At 41.8% G+C, this 18434-nt stretch overlaps 2 protein-coding genes across 2 annotated transcripts; both read left to right on the forward strand.

Moving 5' to 3' along the window:
• Window positions 1–1734: 1734 nt before the first annotated feature.
• LOC116521332 (olfactory receptor 1038-like) lies at window positions 1735–2673 on the forward strand. Its single transcript, XM_032236015.1, has one exon. It carries the CDS (start codon window positions 1735–1737, stop codon window positions 2671–2673), a length of 939 nt encoding a protein of 312 aa, XP_032091906.1.
• A 12737-nt stretch (window positions 2674–15410) lies between these two features.
• LOC116521333 (olfactory receptor 2AP1-like) lies at window positions 15411–16376 on the forward strand. Its single transcript, XM_032236017.1, has one exon. It carries the CDS (start codon window positions 15411–15413, stop codon window positions 16374–16376), a length of 966 nt encoding a protein of 321 aa, XP_032091908.1.
• Window positions 16377–18434: the final 2058 nt, after the last annotated feature.

Raw genomic sequence — 18434 nt, forward strand, 5'->3', positions numbered from 1 at the left:
AACTGCTTCTGAGTGATGTTTCATATGTTAATTTTCCAAATATTTATTCCAAAATAAATATACGTGCATGATTATTGTTGTGAGAAAAATAGGAATAAGGAGCATTATGGAACCCAAAAGCACTCATGAATGTACAATGGAATACCAAAGAGAAAATAAATAAATAAATCTTTTAAATAGTGTTTATTTCTTTGTTTGTTGGTTGGTTTGTAACACTAACTAATTAAAAGGATCAAGTAATTTAGCCAGCCACATGCAGTTCCATTAATATCAATTACAACATTCAGCTTCATAAAAAAAATCTTTTTTAATTAGCAATATTGTAGTATTGTACATGTCGGAAGAGTATTCCTGTTGAAAAGAATCAATCCTTGAAGCACCCAAAAGAGGAGCAATAAGTATGATCTTTCCCCTTCTCATTGGGCTTAACTGTTAAAGTAGGAAGCAAATCAATAAACTGCAGTGTCTCCCATTCCCAAAGAAGCCTCTGATCTAGAAAGATATCATGGTTGGTAGTCTTGGAAGTTGCTAAGAGTTCAAAGTACCCAAGAAAAGATGCACTGCCTCTATCTCAGTTCTGCCAATGATTATTTAAGTATAAGCAATGCTGTCTCTGTACTGAATATCATTGATTATATGGACCCTGCTAGTTCTGATTTCAACATAGTGCCACTGGATGCTAGACAATGAGTGTACAATGTTTCCTATATAATTTGCTTTAGTTTTTCCTCCCTAACATTTTTTAATTTTATGAATGTTTGTATATATTTGTCCAAAGTAAAAATTGGAAATATAGAAAGCTGATGCTTCTTAGATCACAAGGTTGCTTAAAGGACATGCATAAGTGCACCAGTTTGCCTACTGCCCCTGTCCTAGTTTTCATATTCATTTCATGTATTCATAATCATGTTTATACATATCTAATGTAATTCAATTTTGACAAAATAAATAAATAAAAGATAGATTTAAAAATAGTAATAAATATCTCTGTTGATAAAAAAAAAAGTTATGAAAATAAGATTTATGGCCTAATACGACATGTGAGAGACACAGAGTTTTCTTCAAATATTTTGTTATGAAAGGTAGAAGAAAATTTTCAGGAGCAACAGCAGTTTTAAAATTATGAATTGAAACTATAGGCACCATATTAACTTTTCTCTTGTGGGATAATTAATGACCTCTTGAGAGAGATAGAGAAAGACTGAGAGAGTAAGTTATGATTTTGTAAACTCCCAATCACCAGAAAGGCAAATATTCAAAAAGTGTGGACATAAATAAGGAAATGCTGCAGCAGTCATTCTGAATCATAAAGATGCCCTTGTTGTTATATCACAGAGGTAAGCATCTTTGTATTTCATAAGTTTTTTCTGACAATGTTCAGTGAAAAAAATGCAATCATTTTAAAAAAATGGGTTTCTTGATTAAAAAGTGGTGTTGAGGACAATGGTTTACCTTTTATTCATAAAGTATATTTAACAGCTCTAGTAAAATAAAATAAAAGAGTGTTTGCATTGCAAAAAGCAATACTTACTTGCCCTTTAACATAAAATCATTATTGCACAAGTAATCATGAGGAAAAGAAAGAATTGATTACCAGTCCCCTTTTCAGATGGAATATATTCACTATTGTTTTATCCTATTTCTCTTTTTTCCCCAGGATGAAATAGAAGATCTGTTTATTCAAACTATATGCATTTGTTAAAAATTATGCAATAAATGGCCTGAAGAAGTTAGATGAATATAACAGAATTTATAATTTTGGGGTTTGGAAACTTTGGACAATGGCAGTCTATTATTTTCTTTATTTTCCTAGTATTTTATATTGTAGCCATGGCTGGGAATATTCTCATTGTAATTTTAGTTGCTATTGATCAACGTCTTCATACACCCATGTACTTCTTCCTGGGTAATTTGTCATGCCTGGAAACTTGCTATATTTCAAATATTTTACCCAAGATGATGGTCGGCTTTTTGACAGATGAAAATACCATTTCATTCAATGGTTGTTTTTTGCAATTTTTTGGTTTTGGTTTGTTAGTGGCTACTGAATGTTATCTCCTGTCTGTAATGTCATATGATCGATATTTAGCAATATGCAAACCATTGCATTATGCAACAAATATGAATGCTCAAATTTGTATCCAGCTAGCAGCTTTTTCATGGATCAATGGCCTTATAGCTGCTTTGATCCTTTTAAGTTTAATGTTACAACTTACATTCTGTGGTCAAAATGAAATTAATCATTACTTTTGTGACACGCTTCCTTTAATAAAACTTTCCTGTAGTGATACCAACTTAGTAGAACTTACAAGTTTTAGCTTTACCTTTGTATTTACTCTACCTCCCTTTATCCTTACTGTGACTTCCTACATATACATCATAATTACTATCTTGAGAATCCCTTCCACTATTGGGAGAAAAAAAGCCTTTTCCACTTGCTCATCTCATCTGATAGTAGTTTCTATGTTTTATGGAGCCATCATGATTGTATATTTGTTACCAAAATCTGAAGCACTTAGTGAGGTTAGCAAAGTATTTTCTTTGTTATATACAGTCCTTCCCCCTGTTGCAAATCCTCTCATTTACAGCCTGAGAAATAAGGAGGTGAAGGATGCCATGAAGAAGATATCAAAAAAGTTTATACCTTTTAGGTTTTACAGAGGACAATTGTGAAGATTAAAAGCAAGAACATTGCTAAGAATCTTACTTTAAATCTTTGAACTTTCTGCCTTTTTCATATGAGAATTCATTAAATATTATTATATTTAATATTATATTATTATATTATAATATAAATATTATTCAATTATGTCCAAGCTGCTAGTTAATATTTCAATTAAGTCCCTTTTGGATTATTTCAGTAATTTGTTGACAGATCATACTGACTAGTATGAGACAAGTATTGAAAAATGTTGTTATGTATAGCCTTTGATCTCTCCTATCTATACACTTTGTTTTTATTTTCAATAATCATTATATTGTTTGGATCTTTGTGAATGATATCAGTTTCACCTGATAGTACTTTAACATTTTACTTAAAGCATTTATTTTGTAAGGATTTTATTCAGCTATAAAATCAGCTGCCAAATGTTTATATTATTTTTGTACCTATACTATTGTTTTTTCCTCTCTTCACATATGTTGATCAAACAGGACATATCCCACATTGGTGCAGCCATCATTATCCTCCATTTCAGTGAACAGAGCAGATCTGGATAATTAATAGATTTATTAGTTTTTATGCATAATTAATAAGCCGTATGCATATCTTCTAAATTATAAATAACAGAATTAGATAAAGAAGGAATCTATTCTATGAGGTAATGAAAAAGCAGGTTTTCATTCTAATTTTCCTACCTATGTTCATGTTTTGGTTTTATACCATTAAATTGAAAGATATACATAAAAAGGAATAGTACTATGGAGTTGTATAGCAATAGCACTAAGGCTTATATACCACTTCACAGTGCTTTACAGCCCACTCTAAACGGTTTATAGCATTAACATATTTTCCCCAACAATCTAGGTCCTCATTTTACTAACCTTGGAAGGATGGAAGGCTGAGTCAACCTTGAGCCTGGTGAGATTCGAACTGCCAAATTGCAATAAGTCAGGAGAAATAGCTTGCAGTACTGCATTCTAACCACTGCACTACTATGGCTCATCATAAAGCAAAGTATGCTATTATTTTTTATCTTGATACATTCAGATATATCTGGTTTCCTTTCCACAGAAATCTAGTGGTGAAAATTGAAAAACACTAGCATAGACATTCATTTCCCCCTCATTTAATGTTTGTATGAAAAGTAATATTTGAAGCAACCTGACAGGTGCTAATCTGTCAGAAAAGAGATGGACAAAACTGTACTTTGGGCTTCCTGTTATTTATCTTTTATCTAAATTCCCTAACAATCATCTTACTGATTTAATTTGTATCCACTTCAGTGTAACAGTGTATTCTTTTACACTGAGGACATTACTATTATCTGATAAATTTCAGTTGGCCTTAGTCAATCACTTTGTTAACAACTGCAAAGAATAATGTTTGGGGATTAACTATTAAAAAAAACTACAATAGTGGTTTGCTTAAAAATATTTTTAAAATGTGGACAGTTATAGAAAATAAATTTGATCATGTTAAGTGTTTAAAACATTTCTGAGTGGCCCACATGCTGTTGGAACTTGGAAGCTTCATAATTATATAAACCTAAGCATTAAGGAACTCAATACTCAATAGATGAGGCCCACTGTTCAAATCTGTTGAGATGTGAACATATATTCTGGAATATTGACTATACCCTATGAATTCAGTGTCTTCAGTAAATTTGATGAGTTCCCCTTCAATCCTATCATCTAAATCAGAAGATATGATGAAGATATTGAATAGGGCCTAAGACAGAGTCTTGGGGTACCCCATTGCATACTTCCTTTTACGTAGATACAGTTCCATTAAGGACTACATGTTGAATGTGGTAAGTCAGCCAGTTACTACTCTGTCTGATGGTAATGGTGCCTAATTTATATTTTCTATCTTATAGAAGTAGTGGGTTGTAGTCTACATTATCAAATTCCTTGCTGATGTTCAAGTAAATCATTTTGAACATTTTGCTGGTCTACTAATTTAGATACATTGTCAAACAATGCAAGAATGTGGTTATTGAAGGGTGAAAAAAGGTAGAAATCTATACCTTACATATAGTTCTTGAAAGGAAAATAGATGTATAACTAATAAATTAACCCTCCAAGTAATATTTTCTAGTATGTCTGAAATACAGACATATGAAATAGGCCACAACAACTTGTTAGTCTGATCACATTTAAATATTTAACCCTAACTAAGGATTAAAATTCTGTTTCACAATAAAAATATGAATAATTATCTTGCAAAAAATAACTTTCTGGTGATAATAATAAAAATAATTATTTAAGAAATTACTTCTTTCCTTATATACATACATTCATGCATGCATTCATTCACACACATAATGTATGAACATTAAAAGGAAAAACAAGAAAAAATATTTCAATGCAGTAATATGACAAATCTCCCTAACCTATGACAAATTTAAAAGGCCATCTTTTTGAAGATTTTCTAAAAAGCAGCAAGATTGTGGTAAAATGGACTTCAAGGAAATGGTATCCCAGAGAATGAGAACAGTAGAGAGACTACAATGTTCCAAGGTACCACTTATTATATTTGGCTGAAAATGTTTAGTTGAAATCTATACCATATCTTTGATATCCAATGCTACTTTATAGTATGTACTAAAACAATTTAGATATTGGCCTCAGAAAAACAATTTTTTCTCTCTCAATCTTTCTATCTCCCCTACATCAGTTCTACACTGATTCACTGAGATATGAAGATCTGTTAAAGTGAGATGGCCAATGGCTGAACTCTTTTTCAGCAATGGAACCAATTGGCTATCCTTCCCAGTTACATCTCCAGTTTCACTAATATTCAGACAGCACTGTTGGACATACACAAGTCTGAGAGTGAGATTGCAATACCTAAATTTGATGTATGAATAAATACATAAAATAATATCTTTTATATCCAATATAGAATATTCTTTTATTTTAATAATAAACCACAAAAATCTGAAGGAGGCATTGTACAAAGATCATTATGATCATAATTGTAATATCACAGAGCATACCACCAATCGTAAGAACACATAAACAAAGTAAAAAATAACAATATGTTGGGGAAGTACAAAGCAAGGATATTCCATGAGTCAAAGGAAATGACAAATCATTTTGACATTTTACCTCTTGAAAAAGCTAATTTTTTTAAGTTTATGCCAAAAGGAGTTGGTCTGGGCTCAAGCACAGCCTGGCTTAAATGATATTCAAGAAGACAAGAGCAGCGAAAAAAAAATGACTGTAGAATTCCTAACATCAGCATTTATCTTTGGATGTAAAAGTATATTGGGAATTAAATTAAATATACCACGATGTGGATAATAGCAATAGCAATAGCAATAGCAGTAGACTTATATACCGCTTCATAGGGCTTTCAGCCCTCTCTAAGCGGTTTACAGAGAGTCAGCATATTGCCCCCAACAATCTGGGTCCTCATTTTACCCACCTCGGAAGGATGGAAGGCTGAGTCAACCCTGAGCCGGTGAGATTTGAACCGCTGAACTGCTGATCTAGCAGTAGCCTGCAGTGCTGCATTTAACCACTGCACCACCTTGGCTCTTACCTCCAAGTTTATGTTATATTCTAAAGTAATCTTTAACTGTATTTTAGAGGATCAATTTTTAATTTGTCCTGCTGTGTGCTAGATCCTTACTCATTTGATGAGATAAATGGAGATTGTTGGATACCAGAAACATTGGTAATGGTTTACACCATGGTCCTCTGTTCCAGCAGGAACAGAGATTCAGTCTGATTGGTTGAAGGGTCTGATAGCTCCCTATAAAAGGGCTGCTATCAGACTGAACTTTCGCTGAATTGTACATATTTGACTTGTGCTAATAAATAGCTGTATATTACTCTGAAGCCTGAGTGTGCCTTCATTCACTCGATTTAACACTGGCGATGAAGGAGGGATTGAAAGACAACTAGGCAGACAAAAAGAGCTCGACAATCCAGCAGGTCAATCCAGCTGGGAGCACGGCACAGCATCGAGCAGCCATCTTTGAGCAGCAAATTTGAATGTGCTCAGGAACACAACATGACAACGCACGCTCCACCAAATCTGTATAACCCAGCTACCAAACACTGGGAACCCTACATGATGAGGTTTGATTGCTTCCTCGAAGCCAATGACCTCATGGGCCTTTCTTAAGGTCAGAAAAAAAAATGTTCCTGAGCTACTGCAGACCAGAGGGGTTCGAGACGGCAAAGGATTTGTCCGAGCCAACGCCACTCCAATTGGTCACTAGGTCAGTTCTACAACATTGAGGACACACTACACTCCCAGACCATCTAAATACATCCGGAGGCACAAATTCAACATCAGTAACCAAAAAGAAGGGGAATCCATCAATGAACATGTTGCAGCGCTCAGAAAGGCTGCAGCGTACTGTGAGTTTAGAGATCTTGATGACCGCATCATGTGCAGTGTTAGGGACATTGGCCTGCAGAGGAGGTAATTAGCAAAAACTAATCTTACTCTCCAAATTGCCCTAGACAAAACCAGGGCTACTGATTCTTCAATTAAATCAACAAAAACCTTTCAGCACCAAAATTAGATATCAGGCAGTTGCCTGGAGATTGTGCCACGGCAGAGGCCCAAACCATCGTGAAGCACAGGGGTGCACTCAAATGCAACCGTCTTCCATTCGGAGTTAATATAGCCCCTGGACTGTTCCAAAGCATCTTGGAACGGTTTTTGCAGGGGATTCCAGGATTCATTCCCTATTTTGACGACATATTGGTATCGGCTGCAAATAAGGTGCAATTATTTAAAAGATTGGGAACTGTTCTGGCCAGAATCAGAGACAAAAGTGTCCGCCTCAAAAAAGAAAAATGCCAAATTAACATGCCAAGGGTTGAATTCCTAGGGTGCCTCATTGACGGCTCTGGGATTCACCCGACCAACAAAAAAATTAAGGCAATCCAGGACGCCTCTACACGTTGCAAACAGACCGAACTGCATGCATTCCTCTGGCTCTTTAACTTTGCCAGTGTTTTTCTCAAGCAGAAAGCCATGGTTGCTGAGCAATTGCATCAGCTTCTCAGCAAACATGCCAAGTGATCCTGGGCCACAGCGGAAGCAACCATATTTGCTGAAGTGAAGAAATTGCTGTCAGCGAACACGTTTTTGGTCCAATATAGCCAGACCCTGCCACTTGTCCTAATGTACGATGCTTCTCCATTTGGCATAGGAACCATCCTCAGCCATTGCATGCCCAATGGAACCTAGGCGCCCATTGCCTACTACTCACAAACATTGTCTGCTGCAAGCAGAACTACAGCCAATTAGACCGTGAGGCTCTGGCTGCCTACGGCCGTGGCTTTAAACTTATCATGGACCACAAACCATTGCTAGGATTGCTGGCTGGGGACCGGCTTACCTATGCTTCTTTGTCGCAAATGACCAGATGGACAATCTTCCTTGCGGCCTACAGTTATCGCCTCGTCCATCGACCTAGGATTTAGGATTTTAGGATTTTATTAGTATTTATAGGCCGCCCTTTTCCCTGAGGGGACTCAGGGCGGCTTACATAAAATAAGGAAGGGAGGGTACAGACAATAGACGCAAACAATACATAGAAGTAAAATAGTAAACAACATTCATTCATCATTCGGGTGGGGACAAATTAGCTTTATCCCCAGGCCTGATGGGCTAGCCAGGTCTTAAGGGCTGTGCGGAAGGTCTGGACGGTGGTGAGGGTACGAATCTCCACGGGGAGATCGTTCCAAAGGGTCGGAGCTACTACTGAAAAGGCTCTCCTCCGTGTAGTTGCCAGTCGGCACTGACTGGCAGATGGAACTCGGAGGAGGCCTAATCTATGCGATCTAATTGGTCGCAGGGAGGTAATTGGCAGGAGGCGGTCTCTCAAGTACGCAGATCCACTACCATGGAGGGCTTTATGAGTGACAAGTAGCACCTTGAAATGCACCTGGAGATCAACAGGTAGCCAGCGCAGCTCGCGGAGGATAGGTGTTATGTGGGCGAACCGAGGTGCACCCACAATCACTCGCGCGGCCGTGTTCTGGACTAGCTGAAGTCGCCGGATGCTCTTCAAGGGCAGCCCCATGTAGAGCACATTGCAGTATTCCAGCCTAGAGGTCACAAGGGCCCGAGTGACTGTTGTGAGGGCCTCCCGGTTCAGGTAGGGTCGCAACTGGCACACCAGGCGAACCTGGGCAAATGCCCCCCTGGTCACAGCCGTCAAATGGTGGTCGAAAGTCAGCTGTGGATCCAGGAGGACTCCCAAGTTGCGAACCCTCTCTGAGGGGTATAAAATTTGACCCCCCAGCCTGAGCGATGGAACACTGATCGAATTATTGGGAGGGAAACACAACAGCCACTCGGTCTTCTCCGGGTTGAGTACAAGCTTGTTAGCCCTCATCCAGTCCATAACGGCCTCAAGACCCCGGTTCATCACGTCCACCGCTTCATTGAGTTGGCACGGGGCGGACAGATACAACTGAGTATCATCCGCGTATTGATGGTATCTTATCCCGTGCCTCCGAATGATCTCACCCGGTTTCATGTAGATGTTAAATAGTAGGGGGGATAAGACCGAACCCTGCGGCACCCCATATGTTAGGGGCCTAGGGGTCGATCTCTGCCCCCCCACTAACACCGACTGCGACCTGTCCGAGAGGTAGGAGGAGAACCACTGTAAAACAGTGCCTCCCACCCCCACCTCCCGCAGTCGTCGCAGAAGGATACCATGGTCGATGGTATCGAAAGCCGCCGAGAGGTCAAGGAGAACCAGGATGGAGGCATGGCCTCTGTCTCTGGCTCTCCAGAGATCATCGGTCAATGCGACCAAAGCAGTTTCTGTGCTGTAGCCAGGTCTGAAGCCCGACTGGAAGGGGTCAAGATAACTTGCTTCCTCCAAGGACCGTTGAAGCTGGAAGGCCACCACCTTCTCGACAACCTTCCCAACAAAAGGGAGGTTGGAGACTGGACGGTAGTTGTTAAGGGCAGCTGGATCCAAGGATGGCTTCTTCAGGAGGGGTCTCACCACCGCCGCTTTAAGTGCGGCAGGGAAGTGCCCCTCCTGAAGAGAGGCGGTAACAACCGCCTGGATCCAGCCTCGTGTCACCTCACTGCTGTTGGCAACCAGCCATGAGGGACACGGGTCCAGTACACAGGTGGAGGCACTCACAGCTCTCATGGCCTTGTCCACATCCCCAGGGGCAACATCCTGAAACTCAACCCAGAGGCGGTCTACCAATTCATCCTCTTGTGCCTCGGCTGGAACTGCAGGGATGGAGTCCAAATCTGACCGAAACCGAGCAATTTTGTCCGCTAAGAATTGGGCATAATCCTCAGCTCTACCCTGCAAGGGTTCCCCCGTATCCCTCCTATTTAGGAGGGAGTGGGTTATCCTAAACAGGGCGGCTGGGCAGGACTCAGTGGATGCAACCAAGGTGGTAATATGAGATCTTTTTGCTGCCCTAAGTGCCCTGATGTACTCCTTGGTGCTAGTTGTTAGGATTGCTCGGTTCGATTCGGATTTATCGGACCTCCACAGGTGCTCTAGGCGTCTCCTCCGGCGCTTCATCTCCCGGAGCTCCTCGGTGAACCAAGGAGGCCTCCGGGATCCGCCGCCTCGGAGGGGCCGTAGTGGCGCAATCCGGTCAAGGGTCTCCGATGCTGCCGAGTGCCAGGCAGCAACCAGAGTCTCCACCGGACTGTGGGCGAGAGTATCAGGAATAACCCCAAGCTCCGTCTGGAACCTCAGAGGCTCCATAAGTCACCTGGGGCGGAACCACTTGGTCGGTTCCTCCTCCCTACAGGGGGGTTTGGTCTCCGAAAGTCGAGCCTCAGTAGGCAGTGGTCTGACCATGACAGGGGTATGATCTCATTACCCCTCAGACCAAGATCACAAGTCCACTGCTCCGAGAGAAATACGAGGTCGAGCATGTGACCTGCTGAGTGGCTTGGGCCCCGGATTACCTGGGTCAAGCCCATGGCCGTCATGGAAGCCATGAACTCCTGCGCCCCATCAGAGTGTTCACCGAGCGAAGGCAAATTGAAGTCCCCCAAGACCATAAGTCTAGGGAACTCAATTGCTAGCTCGGCTACCGACTCGAGGAGCGAGGGGAGGGCTGCTGCAACGCTGTTGGGAGGCAGGTACATTAACAGCAAACCTACTTGACCCTTGAGGTCCAACTTTACCAGCAGAGACTCACACCCGACAAGCTCCGGAGCAGGGATCCTACAAGGTGCTAACGACTCCCGGATAACGATAGCCACACCCCCACCCCTTCCCTGGGCTCTCGGCTGGTGCAGCACCTAAAATCTTTCTGGGCACATCTCTACGAGGGGGACTCCTCCCTCCGGGCCCAGCCAGGTTTCAGTAATACATGCCAGGTCTGCCCTCTCGTCTAAAATTAAGTCCCGGACGAGGGGAGCCTTGTGAACCACAGACCTGGCATTTAGCGACAGCAGCCTGAGACCAGGGTCCTGATTACTCGCGCCATCTGGCCTCAGAGTGGGACTCATAGGGCCGGAAGGAGGGATCTCTGTAACGTAGCGAACCCTCCTTCCCCGGTAATGGCCAGCCCTAAAGTCCCCACCATATCTGCCCCTCCCTGTTACGACCGTAATGCTCCGGCCCTCTCCCATGTCTCTGGTCCCCCCAACCACCCCAGTGCCCCCCGCATTCCTCGGCAGGTCCTCCGAATCATACATACTCATTCACTCACCCAGGCAATCTCCACGTAATAATTAAAAACACAAAAAATACAACAATAATAGGTAATAAAAAGTGGGAACATTCACTCAATCACATACATATCCCATGCATATCCCATACAAAAGAAAGAAGAAAAAGGAGAAAGAAAAAGAGAAGGAAAGATAGATTGCGCAGTTGTTAATAGTTAAATAGTTAATAAAATAATTAAGAGCCCAGCTCGAATCCATTGAGGGTATACAGGGGGGGGGGAGGGTGGCGTTTCCCCCCCTCTGGTAAGGTCGAAAAGTCCCAAAAGTCCAGATGGTTATAAGGACCGCCAAAGATATTGGATCCGGGTAGCCAAATGTGTAGCAGGGCGTAGGGTCTGGATGGCCGGAGTGATGTCTCTAGGGCAGCAAGAGGTGATGCTGGTTGAGCCGGTATGGTTTGTTCGTGGATATTAAACTCTGAAAGCTGCAATTGTAGGCTGGGTGGATAAGTGCCAATCAAGAAGATGGTAGAAATGACACAGCAACGACAAAGAAGTAAGAAAGGCACCAGCAGTGGCCACTGGGGGGAGTCCAAGCTCCAAATACACTGCCTCTCCGGAGTAATGGTGACTGATGTAAAGTGACTCAGTAAAAGACAATAATACTGGTCAGCACAACACTCCTGGGGCAATGGTAACAATTGATGGTATTGGTTGCCACAGAGGGCTTGTCGTTGAGATTCTAAAGTTCCAGTCCCAGTCCCAGCAGGTAAATAGTCCGACAATGTGAAGCCCCGCAGGAATAGCGGTGAGGTGGAGGAAAAACGCCGCACCAGGATATGGGGAGGGAGTCATCGAAGCTGCAGTGGGGACAGGAAACTAGTTCCTCTGTCTCCCAGTCCAGTCTAGGCATCTCTCCTGGGCTCCCCACCCCCTCTTTGGGGTGCAAACCAACCCCTCGATGCTGTCCAATCCACAAAAGAGTTCAGTGTCTCTCAAAGCAGCGGGGCCGAAGCCACCGCCTCTCACACAGAGCTGCCGCTGCCGCTCCCCAGCTGTTCCAAAGGGCCGGCATGGGAAACCGCGTCGGAGGAGATAACGCCGTCTTGGAGCCGCTCAGAGGCAGCCCCCTCCTCAAACAGCTACCCCCCTGGGCAGCCCGAACGTTGGCGCCCCACAGGAACCCCTCAATTACCATTTCAGGGGTCCTGGTCGCCAAAACCGGTCTTTTTCTTTCTTATAACGATCGGAGCAACGAGGCTCGGCTGCCATTCCTGTTCTCACGCATGCGCAATCCTAGCTTTTCCTTGGGGCATACCGATGCCTTGAGTTGATGCCTACTGCCTGAACTGCTTGCAGATCCTACCCCAAGACACCAGTCCTCCTCATTGACTGTCTTGAGGCTGGTCCTGTCTTGTCTTGTGACGTCGCCTGCCACTCAGCAAAAGACTCTACATTCCAACAGGTTTCGAATTGGGTGTGGAGGGGGTGGCCCAAGCAGCCTGTGGGGTCTGAATTCAAAATGTTTTATTGCAAACATGATGAACTGTCAGTAATAAATGGTTGTTTACTATGGGGAACGGGTCGTTGCTCCACCCAAACTGCGCATTGCAGTATTAAAGGCCTTGCACGTAGGGCATCCTGGAATTGTCAGGATGAAATCTTTGGCCAGGAGTTATGTGCAGTAGTCTAACATGGACAGGGAGATAGAAGAATGAGTGGCTACCTGCACACCATGCCAGGAGTCCAGACCAGCTCCCCAGAGGCACCCGCTAAGGAGTGGGAGTGACTTCAAGAACCATGGTCTAGGGTGTACATAGATTTTGCTGGCCCTGTTCATGTCTAGACCTTTATGGTAGTTGTGGACGCCTACTCAAAATGGCTAGAAGTAGTCCTCATGACCTCTACCATGGCAGAAGAGGTCATCAAGGCACTATGGAGACTTTTCTCCACTCATGGCCTGCCCGACGTTTTTGTCTCTGACAATGGCCCCAATTTATGGCCATGCAATTTGAGACCTATTTAACAGCACAGGGAATCAGACATGCCCTGGTTGTTCCATTCCATCTGACTTCCAATGGTCAGGTGGAGAGAATGGTGAGATCTGCAAAAGAAGCCCTATCCAGGGTGGGCTTGGGAGATTGGCAAACATGGGTTGATCAATTCCTCCTCATACAGCACATCATGCCAAATGCTACCACTGGTAGAAGCCCTTCTGAGCCTCTAATGGGTCACCAGCTAAGGTCCCACATAGACAGGCTACACCCAAACTACTCTGCCACGTCGCCCCCAGATTCAACCGGCAGAATAAGATACTTTAGCATAGGGGATCAAGTTTACGCCTACAACTATGCTGGGGGAACTCTTTGGATTCCTGCCTCAGTAATAGGCATCACCAGGCCTTGCTCTTATCTATTAGAGTTTGAGGACGGTCAGAATTAGAGACGGCACATTGACCAACTCCATGGCCGCATCTCCAACTCCAGTCTTAGGCAACCAGAGGTAACTCCTGCATGAGTTAGCCAAAGCCCTACACAAAAGGAGCACAAATTCACTCCTTACACAGAAAACTCAATCCTGAAGGTACCGAGGCACTTACCTGTAATTGTTGCAGGCCCACAGTGAGTTGTGAGTGAACCGGCTGTGGCCTGTGAAAATTTCCAGGAGCTTCCACCAGGCGAAGCCGCGGACACAACAGGTTGATCCGACCTGACTGAAGAACACCCACCAACTGAACTGAGAGGTCTGGACGAATCACCCAAAAGCCCGCCTATCTGCGTCACTATGTCACAAGTCGGTTGAGCCCATCTAAGAGGAGAGGGGTGTTAAATACCAGAAACATTGGTAATGGTTTACACCAAGGTCCTCTGTTCCGGCGGGAACAGAGATTCAATCTGATTGGTTGAAGGGTCTGACAGCTCCCTATAAAAAGACTGCTGTCAGACTGAACCTTTGCTGGATTGTACATAGTTGACTTGTGCTAATAAAGAGTTGTTCGTTACTCTGAAGCTTGAGTGTGCCTTCATTCACCCGATCTAACAGAGATGCATAAAGGTAATGGGAATGATGGGTGAACCATTTTACAACAATGGAATCAACTCAATATCTTTCTTTCTGGTTCTCCAAATTCACACATATCTAGACAGTAATGCAGAACACATATTAATCTCCCTTATATGATCTTTTACTTCCTAAATTATTTGTCTTTTTGTTAATTCTTCTACTAAGATCAAAGACTTTAGAAACTCATAATTGCCATGTGTTTTCCCTTGATCATGCAGCCTTTATTGCTTTGCAATCAATTAATAATATCAGAAAATATTGGGGAATTATTTATAAGCTGATGCTTAGAACATTAATAACTTAAAAGTAATGGACAATAAAAATTCAGGGGCTCATGAAAAAATCATCTTTCATTTGTAAGTCAATTCTGATTGTGATAGGATTTAAATGCAATTCATTAGTGAGTTTTACCTTGCTGTGTTTTAGAATAAAATCAAAGGAAGTAATTAAGATATATAAAGTGAGATAACAAAGACAAACATAGGCAGAAGAAATAGGATAGAGGTATCGATATCGAGATAGTTTTTGTCTTCCTAAAATAAATGTCATAGGCACAAAGAAATATTGCATCAATTGATATCATTGTAGTGATAGCTAATTGCATCACCCTATTTTACAATTATTATAAACTCTTGTTTCAATTTTATGTTTTCTTGTTTACATGTATTAAGAGATTTCCCCCCCTCTATTGCTATGAGGTGTATTTGAAAATAACCCCCCAAAAGATATCTATGTGCAGTCTGGTTTGCTGAAATTGCTCACATATATAACAGTAAATCCCCTTGTTCTCCAGTGCATTTTACAACAACAGTGTTTCTATGAGTGCTAAAAAAAAACCCCAAAAGTCATAATTTTTAACTCAGTGTCTTGGGTAGGATCCCAATTAATAAATTGGTTCTTTAAGCACAAAATACTTAAGATCAAAATTAAGCTTTGAATAGAATAGGGCATTAATTTAGCTAAATTTAATCTTCCTATATATAGATTTACCTATTTCTCCTTTAACTATATTTCCCATTCTTTCAGGACTTGTTCCCATATCTATCATGGTCAGAAACCATACAACGATAAAAGAATTTATCTTGTTGGGATTTCAAGAATTCTCTGAACTGCGGATTCTTTTTTTCTTTACCTTTTTAACGATTTACATTTTGACCATAATGGGAAACATTCTTGTTCTTCTGTTGATTATCTTGGATCCACATCTTAAAAGCCCTATGTATTTTTTTCTGGGGAACCTGTCCTTTCTGGAGGCTTGCTACAGTTCAAATATATTTCCAAGGATGATTTCAGCTCTCTTGACTGGTAACAGGAGAATTTCCTTCAACAGCTGTTTTACACAACTCTATTTCTTTGGTTCATTGGTATCTTCAGAATGCTGTTTACTCTGTGTGATGTCTTATGATAGATATTTAGCAATCTGTAAACCATTGCATTATGCAACCATCATGAAAAGCTGGACATGTATCCAACTAGTAGCTGTCTCTTGGATCAATGGATTTGTGGCTTTGATGGTACTCCTTGTTTTGATGTTGCAGTTAAACTTCTGTAACTCCAATGAGATTGATCATTACTTCTGTGAATATTTTCCCATTCTAAGACTCTCCTGCAGTGATATTAGCATGGTGCAAAATTTGAGCTTCCTGGTGGCTTCTGTGTTCACATTTCCTTCTTTTCTTCTGACACTTACATCTTACATTTATATTATTGTTGCCATCTTAAACATTCCCTCTGCTACTGGGAGGCAAAAGGCTTTTTCTACATGTTCATCTCACTTGATTGTAGTTTTTGTTTTCTATGGATCTCTAATTATTGTATATATGACACCAAAGGCTAAAATTGGGAGGGAGATGCAAAAAATATTCTCTTTGTTATACACAGTTTTGCCTCCCCTACTCAACCCTTTTATATACAGTCTGAGAAATAAAGAAGTCAAAGATTCTCTAAGAAAAAATATCTGCAGGAATTTTCATTTACTTTCAAAGGAAACCAGAGGAAAGTTGCTTATGTAAAAAAAAGCAGAAGACTGAAGGAAGACATAGTGGAGGATGAAAGAAAAATTAAATACTTGATTCATTTTCTGAATATATGTAGACAAGTTTTTCAAATTAACAGGCTGGAAGTGTACATTATTAAAATATATCATGTTGTAATATATTGTAAATTATTAAAATGCATTACATTGTAAATTAGAACTAATTTTACTATCTCTGAAACTACTTCCAATGAGATTATGATTTGATACCCAGAATCATACAATAAATGTTACAATAAATATCAGACAGGAAAAATCTCATTTAATTGTTCAGAACATGGGAAAATTATTGGCCAGCAGAAAGAAGTTTATGAACACAAATAACATTCTGATCAAAAAAGATTATGTAGCATTAGAAAATGACTGTAAAAATAAATCTATTTTAATTTTGTTTTAAAATCTCTCTTCCTTTTGAATCTGTGTTATTTTGAATTGCAGGCCAGCTATTGGAAGGTAGGAAATGAAAATGAATATTGTATTATCAGCATAGTAGAGAGTCTGGTAGCATAGAGATTGAAAGGATATCTTTTTTTCTTCACATTTTTTAACAGATTGAAGTTCTCAACTATTATTATATTTGTGTGTGTGTGTGTGTGTGTGTGTATGTATGTATAACATTTTTATATTTCTATTATTTCATGTTCTCTATATTCAAACAAGCATTTTACCATTGCTTTGCTATACCATGGTGGCACAGTGGTTAGAATGCAGTATTGTATGCAGAGTTTGATTATGGCCAGCTCAAGGTTGACTCAGTCTTCCATTGTTATTGTTCACTCAGCCTAACACCATTATATGTTATTTCATTATGTGTGTGTGTTTGTGTGTGTGTGTGTGTGTTGCATTTATGCTGATAAATAAATAAAGGGAGACTAGTATAGATCTATTTTTATTGCTGTTTTGTATTTTAACCATTATTGTGGGGTGTGTTTGTGCGTAATGCCTGTTGAGTGAATATGATGGGACTGGGGGTACGACCTGGAGCCCTCTTCACTGAGTGTAGAAGAAGAAATGGATGGGGGGCCGGATGCGCCCCTCGCCCTAGAATGAATGCTGTGTGTGGCCTGCCGGGAAGAATGGGGGTCATGGGAGAGGGGGGGGTCTACAGGTGGGGAAGAGGGTCAGAGCATTTTGGTTACGACCGGGAGGGGCAGATATGATGGGAGCCATAGGGCTAGCCATTACCGGGGAAGAAGGACTCGCTACATTACAGCGATTCCTTGTTCCGGCCTTCAGGTTCACCTCAAGAACCTGGTGGCAGAGGAGATCAGGGCCCTGGTCTCAGGTTGCTGTTGCTAAATGCCAGGTCTGTTGTGAATAAGGCTCCCCTCATCCAGGACTTAATATTAGACAAGGGGGCAGACCTGGCATGTATAACTGAAACCTGGCTGGGCCAAGAGGGAGGAGTCCCCCTCTCAGATGTGCCCAGATGGGTTTCAGGTGCTCCACCAACCACGACACTAGTAAAGGTGTGGGGGAGTAGCAATGGTTGTCCGGGAGTCATTAGTTCCTCGCAGGATCCCTGCCCTGGAGATTGTGGGGTGTGTGTCTCTTCTCTTGAAGTTGGACCTAGGGATTCAAGTGGGCTTGTTCTTGACATACCTACCTCCCAGCTGCATCACAACAGCCCTGCCTGTGCTGCTGGAGTCAGTAGCCGGGTTGGCGGTGGAGTTCCCCAGACTAATGGTGCTGGGGGACTTTAATCTACCGTATCTTGGTGAACACTCTGAAGGAGCACAGGAGTTCATGGTCTCCATGACAACCATGGACTTGACCCAAATAGTTCAGGGCCCAACTCATAGACCGGGACACACACTCGACCTTGTATTTCTCTCGGGGCAGTGGAGACGTGATCTGGAATTAAGGGGAATAGAGACCTCGCCCTTGTCATGGTCAGATCACTCCTTGCTGAGGCTTGATTTCAGACACTATTCCCCCACTGCAGGGAGGTGGAGCCAATTAAGTGGTTCTGCCCCAGGTGCCTGATGGAGCCAATAGGATTTCAGAGGGAGCTTGGAGTGATACCTGACTCCCT

Source organism: Thamnophis elegans, chromosome Z, assembly GCF_009769535.1.
Source record: "Thamnophis elegans isolate rThaEle1 chromosome Z, rThaEle1.pri, whole genome shotgun sequence".
NCBI lineage: Eukaryota > Metazoa > Chordata > Lepidosauria > Squamata > Colubridae > Thamnophis > Thamnophis elegans.

What these genes read in the sequence shown, in the direction of transcription:
- LOC116521332 (XM_032236015.1), top strand. Translation starts at nt 1,735, where the DNA reads ATGAATATAACAGAATTTATAATTTTGGGGTTTGGAAACTTTGGACAA.
- LOC116521333 (XM_032236017.1), top strand. Translation starts at nt 15,411, where the DNA reads ATGGTCAGAAACCATACAACGATAAAAGAATTTATCTTGTTGGGATTT.